Source organism: Pristis pectinata, chromosome 30, assembly GCF_009764475.1.
Source record: "Pristis pectinata isolate sPriPec2 chromosome 30, sPriPec2.1.pri, whole genome shotgun sequence".
Lineage (NCBI taxonomy): Eukaryota > Metazoa > Chordata > Chondrichthyes > Rhinopristiformes > Pristidae > Pristis > Pristis pectinata.
Genome location: NC_067434.1, coordinates 13,796,373 through 13,804,895, shown reverse-complemented (window position 1 = coordinate 13,804,895; position 8,523 = coordinate 13,796,373). Strand labels below are relative to the sequence as shown.

At 42.5% G+C, this 8,523-nt stretch overlaps 1 protein-coding gene across 1 annotated transcript in view; it reads left to right on the top strand.

The window, feature by feature from the left end:
• The first annotated feature begins 4,851 nt into the window (after positions 1–4,851).
• Positions 4,852–8,523, top strand: part of LOC127584577 (collagen alpha-1(XXIII) chain-like) — a 92,507-nt gene continuing 88,835 nt past the window's right edge. The window contains exons 1-2 of the mRNA XM_052041352.1: positions 4,852–5,485; positions 6,049–6,118. Of these exons, the coding sequence (XP_051897312.1) occupies positions 5,192–5,485; positions 6,049–6,118 (364 nt within the window). The 5' untranslated portion in view covers positions 4,852–5,191. The remainder of the gene's footprint in view (positions 5,486–6,048; positions 6,119–8,523) is intronic.

Below are 8,523 nucleotides of genomic sequence, written 5' to 3'. Positions count from 1 at the left end.
TTCCATGCTTTACAATGTGCTCAGTTGCTTGTAAAAAGCTGTTAAACTGACCTTTGCTATGCTTAGATGGAAGGAAAGCTGCAAACCTCTTGCCAGCTGAAAGTATTATGGATTATGGAATATAAATGGGGTTGAAAATTTATGGCTCATTGGCCCCTTCCTAGTATCAAAAAAAAAATCAGATCCCATTGTGTTCCTCTGGAATTTACCAATTATCCCTTGAATTTGCGAATACCACTAGTTCTTGCTGCCTTTCTTATCGTCTCTATGTAAAGGTTTAGATTTAATTGCTTGAGTTTAATGCTCCTGCCTTCTTACAGTGGAATCTGTGACTGTGTTAGAGATATTGGCATTTATGTTGCCTGTGACCTTCAGAATCTTTAATCAGGTATTTCTTTGGATGTGTAAAAGTCAAATGACTGCAGATGTTTGTATAACATGTGCAGGTTAGCCTTCAATAAAATCCTCCATTTGTCTTGCCACGCTAGTTTCAATCACAACTCCTATTTCATTACCACGAGCCACTTTGCAAGAGATAATCAAAGTGAATTAAAGTAAAAGTTTTCCAACGTTTTAACAGATGAATTTTGCAGTGTATTCACTCTGTGAGAGCCAAAATAAACGAAATATGACCACAATCTGCGGTAAAACAAGCTTACTCCCTGCTCTCTCAATCTTCCCCAATACTCAATGCCCACGGAAAAATCACTAATGATTCAAAATTCTGTTTACTACAAAGTCGGCAAGGAGAGTTCTGGGTCTGTCATAGAGCGCCAGCAGACACTCCATGTTAGTATTTCTCTAAACACAGCATTTTTGGTGCTGTGCTGATACACTATTACAAATGAAAAACAAAAGTGTCACATGCACACAGTATAAATTATGTTTACTGAGGTACAAGCAGAACCAGATTTTGGAAGCAGACTGCAATGCACAGCTACATCTGGTGCAAGCAAAGTATGATCTCCTAATCCAGGTTCTACAGCCAACTCCTGTATTACTTTCTTTTCCGCAAAAACAGAGGACTGCAGATGTTTTCCTATATATATATACAGAGTGCTGTACTCAGTCACTTCTAATTACTAGCAAAGAGCCAACTGGAAACAAAATCTGTGCCAGAGGATTGTAGGCTGATAAATGCAACTCCTTTTATTCAAAAAAAAGGCGCTGGAGATAAGCCAGGAAATTATAAACCCTTTGCTTCACTTGTTGATAAACATCTTGGGAGCCAATAATAAGGGATCATATTGGACTTGAACAAACCTAAGTTAATCAGGGCCAGACACCATGGACTTCTGAAAGGTGAGCTGTGCTTCAACAACTTTACAGAATTATTTGGAGATCTAACAGAGAGAATGGGTACAGGAACTGCATAGGGAAAGCACAATGTAGATTGATTTTCAGAAAGCATTTGATAAGATAACGCACAGAAACTTTCAGTAAAGATAATGGCACAAAGAGCTAAAGATAATATGGCCGTGTACAGAGAGCTATGTTTGGAGGGCAGAAATGAAAGGTTAAAAGAAACTGAAGTTGTATGGCCTGGGAAGATGTGCCAAGGAATCTGCTGAGAGTACTTTCACTTACTAAAATATCCATCTGAAACTGGGATGTCCAAGAACACAGAATTACATCAATGCAAAGGTCAGAGGTATACATGACTGGTGTAATTACAGAGAAGGGGCAAATGCACAGAAAAATTGAACCCAATGCAAATTTTAAAATTATAATATTGAAAGTTACTAAACAAAAGCACTTTCCTTGGACCTTTCAAAATTAAAAGCAAAACACTTCCACGAGGCTAATTGATATTCTATTAATTGTTTAATGGTCCACTTAAAACTACAATTAAGTTCTTATAACTGTGCAATTACTCACAATTAAAACGTCTATTCATTCAACAGCCCTAAAAAACAAAAGTGATGAAAGTAGGTAAAAAATCTTTACAGTGAGGATGAATGAAATGACAGCACTGGAGCAGAGTCTGTAAAATTTTGACAGGTGACTAGTGATGATCGAGGAAACAGCAGTTTTAATGTATTTAGGGTAAAATTTAACAATTTCGCAAAGAATGTCACACAGCAGAAACAGGCCTTTTGGCCCAACTGCTCTATCCTAGAGTTTCTGTAACTCCAGAATCTTTTCCTGCCTTATTTTGTCTCAGCTGAACTAGCACTTCTCTCATGGTAGCACTTACTTTTTGTAGTCCTGTGGTTCCAAATGTTGTCAAGGCCTCGATTTGTGACCATCCCACAAGGCCAAGTGTTGTGCATGTGGTGACAAGGCTTCAGCTGACAGATCCTGAGGTCTCACACCCAGACCACCCAGATAGTTCTCTGCGTCTGTTTTTAAATGCTTCAGACAATCAAATTCACTTAAAACCAGGTCAAATCAATTTAAATAATCATTTAAGAAATGTATTTATAATGTCTTAAAGCATTATGAAGTACAGGTCCTCCCCAGGTTACGGCAGGGTTCCATTCCTGTGAATTTTTGTAACCCAGACTCGCAAGTCGGAAATGCAGTCACGAACCAAGTTCCCACACTGCAGAAGATGCCTGCAGCAGCCAGCCAATCCATCCTGCTGGTCTCCCAAATGCTTGTTTATATGTATGGGTTGTATATAAGTGAGGCAAGCTGGGGAGGACCTGTAATTAAAACCCTTCAGGTAAAGAGAAATAAAAATAAATAAAAGCTTTTGTGTCTCATGTCCATGTTTGTGAGCAGTGGGGTACTGCAGGGTTCGGTGCTGGGACCTTTACTGTTTGTGATATACGGTAACAACTTGGATGTCTAATAGAGGTAGAATATATCTGAGTCCAGATGAAGAGTTGACCCGAAACCTCGACTGTCCATTTCTCTCCACAGATGCTGCCTGACCCACTGAGTTCCTCCAGCAGCTTGGATACCAGCATCTGCGGCCTCTTGCGTCTACAGTATAATGGTAGGGCACTAAGGAATGTTGATGATCAGAGGGACCTAGAAGTTCAAGTCCATAGTTCCCTAAAAGTGGCAATGCAAGATGATCGGATGGTGAAGAAGGTGTCAGGCATGCTTGCCTTCACAGGGCAGGGCACAGAATATAAGAGTTGGGATATTATGTTAGAAAACACTTGTTAGACCACACTTGGGAGTATTGTGTATAATTCCGGCTACCACACTAGAGGAAGGATATAGCTGTGCTGGAGAGAATGCAGAGGAGATTCACCATGATGTTGCCTGGATTGGAGGACTTTAGTTATGGGGAGAGATGGATTAGGCTGGGCTTGCTTTCTCTGGAGTGAAGGAGGCTGAGGCCTGACCTGATAGAAGTAGATAAAATCATAAAAGGCATAGATAGGTTAGATGGTCAAAATCGTTTTCCCATGGGAGGGGAATCAAAAACAAGAGGGCATAGGTTTAAATGAGGGGGAGGAGTTTTGAGGGGGATCTGAGGGGTAGGTTTTTTTTACATAGAAAGTAGTTGATAATCTGGAACGCGCTGCTAAAGGTGGTTGAATCAGACACAATGACTGCATTGAAGAGGCATTTAGACATACACTTAAATAGGCAATGCATACAAGGATACGGTCTGAATGCAGGTAAAGGGGATTAGGTAGAGGGCAAAAAGGTTGGTGTGGAGATGTTGGCTGAAGGGCCCATTTCAATGCCATATGACTCTATTTACCTGTGTTGACCTTATCAATCAAGCTTAACTGAGTGGAGCTATGCAATTACTCGCACTTGCAGTTGTAAAGATGAAGGGCTGTATATGAAGTTCATTGGGTCGCTCAGATCGAGGCATTTTGTCCTTCAGTGGCAGAGTGACAGGCCAGATGCCCCAGCATCTGACCTGCAGTTTGTTTCTTCCATTTACAGCTGGGGTAGTCAGTTCCCCCAATGCACCCTCAATGGGTAAGTATGATTCAGGATGTTCTGAACGTCTTGTGTGTGTGTTCTACCTTCTTCTGCACTGGTCGAAGGCCGTTTATCGCTTCTAGTCACTTAGACAGGGATCTTCAAGTGAACCATACCATTCATTAGAGCAGGCTGCCCTGGACTGAATCACAAGCACAGTGGTGCAATGCAGCCACGGCTGATCATGTGACATAGAACTTAAAGTGACAACCCCATCCTTAAAGTGACCCTCACCACACATGTAACATCAGGTCAGTCCAAGATGTTAAAAAGGATCTCTACCAGGTTACCCCATCCCCCAAATTCTCTCTCTTCTGTTCAGCTTTCCTGGCGCCCAAAACTATTCTCGGGGTAATCTCTGAACCAGCCAGACTCCCATTGACTTTTACACAGCCTGTGCTGTGATGCATCTGATGATTGCGTTTGGAAACGCTGCAGTCGCCAGCTCAGGTTAGTGTTGACTTCCATCGGGCTGGAAGGCTGTGAATGGTCTGTTTAGGTCAGTGTGAATTCCTGTGCCTCAGCGAGCTGCCAAATGGTAAAGTCTCATGTTTGTGTTACACACCGACCGGGGAGAGTGCAGAGAGGCACACACCAGGGACCGGCGGCCGCGCCTTTAAACTTTGATCGCCCAAGTCAGACGAGGCGCTGCTGGTCTCTCCGTCCTCCCGCTGCCTTCTCCGCCCGGCCTGTGTTCTCTAACGCTGCCTACAACGCGGAGCGGAGCAGCGGGAGCGTTCCAGGCTTTTTAGCTGGTGACTGGAGCCTCCGAACAAAATCCTTGGCGGCAGTTAAAAATAATCGGATGTGTTTGGGGGAGGGAGAATGCGCGTCACTCATGATCAAAGTGGAGGTTCCGACCCTAAACCCGCCCTGTCACGTTGAATAAATAAATAAATTATGTTAAGCAGACGTATGGCTGGAAATAGCATTGATAAACCAGGGCAGCCACTGGCTGTGTTATGTTCCCGTTAAGACTGGGAATGGTTTCAGTACTGTGCAGATCCTGACATCTCCGTGGATACTCTAACTGCGGGCAGCCTATCTGTTCCAGGACTCAAGGGGGGGGTGGGGGGACTTGAACCTTTAACGTTCTTGCTTCACTTTCAGTGTGCATCCAAGTGGACGCTGCGACCGACGGGAGATCCAGAGAGTTAGCAACAGATTTTGTTCTTTAAAAGAAACTTTCTTTCTGGAGGCATTTGCTCGGTCAGTTCTCCCAGAGCAGCTCTCATGTGTCCGGGATTGTTACTGCGGGTCTGGGCTCGATAAGGGTTGAGTAAGTTGAGCGAAGATGGAAGGGTCTCCGAAGAGGACACGAGAGACGGTCCGTCCAGCTTGTCGAAGGACCTGTAGTGCATCTCAGATCTCCAAGCGTTTGCGACACTGTCCAGACCTCCCCCGGGTCTTTTGCTGCCTCTTGTCAGTTGTGTCTCTGGGGGTTTGCATTCTGGTACATTATAGGACCTCCGATCTCCAAACCCGCGTCTCGCATTTGGAGGAAGAGAGGCAGGTTTATTCAGCTTGGTTCTCAATGGACCAAATGGAACCGGCTATTTTTAACAGAGTGGATCAGCTATTGACCGAGGTTGGTGCACGGCTGAGGCTGCCTACAGAAGCGTAAAGGTTCCAACAGAACGCTAGTGTTTTACAGAGTCCCGCATTTTTACTGTGATTGCAATTGTATATTTAATTATAGCTGGCGAATAAAGATAATCTTTCCCAGTCAGCCCCTGAAGCGAGGTTAGACAAACACTCTGCTTTCCAACAAAATTTTTTCCAAAACACATGCCCAGTTATTTCTTGCAAATGTGCGTACAAAGAACTGCCTGCAACTCCACGCTGTTACAATTGGCACGCACTTAAAGGACTCAGCACCCAATCTTCCTGCCTCAAACTTCCCCACCCTAACAGTACCAATCTCTGCGATTCTCAGTATCAGCTTATTCACAACAAAGTTTCCAACATAATAATTATAGTTGAAGAGCTTATTTTGGTGAAATGCAAGTTTTAATAATAACCACCGTATGGAATTGCTATTTTGGTTATATATGATGGGGGAGGAAGGGATGTTCTTTTTTGCAAAAGTGTGTATGTGTGCCCATGTAGTATTTGCCTGTGATGCCATGCTCTTCGTCTTAATTCCCCCAGAAACTGAAGGCGCATTTACCCAAGGTGAGAGCGGCTCGTGGTGTTCCTGGCGGCTGCATGTGTCCTCCAGGTAAGCACTGCTCTCTCAGTCCCCACCCACTTCCAGCCAAGCAGCGGAGTAACTGTTCAAGTACCCAAATAGTAGCAGGCAGCTTGCCTGTGGGTTTGAAGGTCCAGTGACTCATGTGCAGCTCGTTGCATAGACAGTATCGAAGGCCTTAACAAAATCAAATAGTGGGGTGGGTGAGGATTTTTTTTTTGAAGAGGGGGTTTAGTAAGTAGTCAACAAAATATTTACAAAGTTTCCCTCCTCTATCACGCTGGCCTTTCTGTGCTCCCTCCCTCTGCTGCTCCGGTTATAATTTATGGGCGGTGGAAATGCTTGAACCGGTATGTTCAAACACAAATATAGAAATCTGCGAAATGCGCGCGAGAAAATCCGCGGATATTTTACAAAGTAGCGCTGGTGCCGAGAGGGTTAACATGTGATGTGGTTTACTGTGTCCAGAGTTGGATTTAAGATTCAAATTGCGGAATAGATAAAAGCGTTGGTTGCTGGCACCGTTGAAATTGCTATTCTAGTCCTTGCGGCAGCAGTCTACAATTCTATCCATGTTGCTGTCTCTTGCCTTACAATAATTATCATATTTACACCAGCACGGCCGCAACATACAGAAATACTACCGCTCCCGCCGACTTGACAATATTTTTCTTGATCCCATAATATGACACAACGTTTCTCTTTTTCTTGAGTCTGTTATTGGGGAACTGAAGTCCCCTCTGATTAAAATGCAAATTGTAGGTAGCGGGTTGGGTTGACTTTCTTGCAAATTTATGAAGAAGAGTTGCAATATTTTCTTTTAAAGTGCACCTTGTGTGCAATGAGTTTCAGGTAAATGTCTCCTTGTCTTGTGATTCTTGTGATTCTAAGAACACCGTTAACCGCAGAAAACTGCTGACTTCTTATTAAACGACACTCCAGCTGGAAGCATGTGTTTCCGCTCGGGTCCTAACGTCTTGCTGTCTGGATTGGATTAGAGTGGGACCTGTGTAATCGGGTGCTTGATGGTTGGTGTGGGTTTGTTGGTCCAGAAGGCCTGTTTCTGTGCTATACAGCTCTGACACTAAAGAGTAATTCAGGTGAACAGGTAGTTGCAATAAGAAGGGAACATTGGTAAGTACAAAGGAGTAAGGAATCAAAAATTAGTAAGAACTCGGAGATGCTAAAATGAAAGTATTGACTTGTTATTGTAAAATTACCAATTTAACCTAATTTAAGACAGTAAGAGGTTGCAAACAATCAGAAAATGAAACATTCTCAGGAGGCTGTAGAGCAGTGCTTGGTGTGATGATATATTTGAGTTAATTTTTTTTCTGAGAGTTGTCACCAATATGATCAGAATTGAAAACGTGAATCAAAATTCCCCAAGTATTGATGTTTAAAAAAAAAACCACAATGTTGGAAGTTCAGGTGCAACAGTCTGGAAACACCAGAAGAAGGAGATTCTTACACCAGAGGACACCCTTCTTAGGACAGAGAAGGTTGCTGAGAACTTCTGTGAATTGGATTACACAGAATAGAACAAGATCATTCAGCTGTCAGTTGTTGTTCAGCCTTGGTTCTTCTTGTCTCCTCGTGCTCACTCAATCCCCACACTTTCCAGTTTAGTGCGTAGACTTCCTTTCCGTGCCATCGTGTTTTTTTGCCTTTCTGTGCTTTTAATACAGATTTTCAGTATTTTGCATTTTTTTTCTTTTTATCTCTTCAGTGGTACTTTGCTTCAAAGAAATATAATTATAGAACTTTAAAAACAAAGTTGACATCTTGGCCTTGTATCACATGAGAATCATGTTTTCCTGCATGACAAAATTAAATTATACATTTACCAACATTTTGCCTGAAAAACACATGTTGACTGTGCTGATAGGGACCTCAGCAATTATTTTGTTTTGATTTGTCTTATACATTGCATTAGACACACATCTGGGTTTTATTTTAATCACCCCCCCCTTCCACCTTTCCCAACTACATTTGGGTCTTGTCTTAAAAGGTACCATTGATGTTGTGAAAAAAAACTTTAAATGTAGACCGCATGACCACAGTCACTGATTGAAAGATGTGGTTGGTGTGTGTACCCACAATAACAGAAACAGTTGCAGTCGAAATCCTTGCCCACAGATAAAGTGGACTTCTTGGATGAGGGAAAATGTAATGCTGTAAAACTGTCTCATCACAAGATATGCTGACTGCAGTAGGTATCTGAGCTTGTTGTGTGTCTTTGCTCTGATGAAGTGGTCAGGGTTGATTTGGAATCAGTTAAATATTTATACAGTTTTCAAATTTTGGTTGACCTTAATAGGAAGAAATCTTTTCAATACCCTCCTGCTCTTTGCTGCCAAATTGTATGCAAAATTCATTGTTCAAAATTTAACCTTTAACAACAATGTATAAAAACCTATACTGCATTAAGTTCC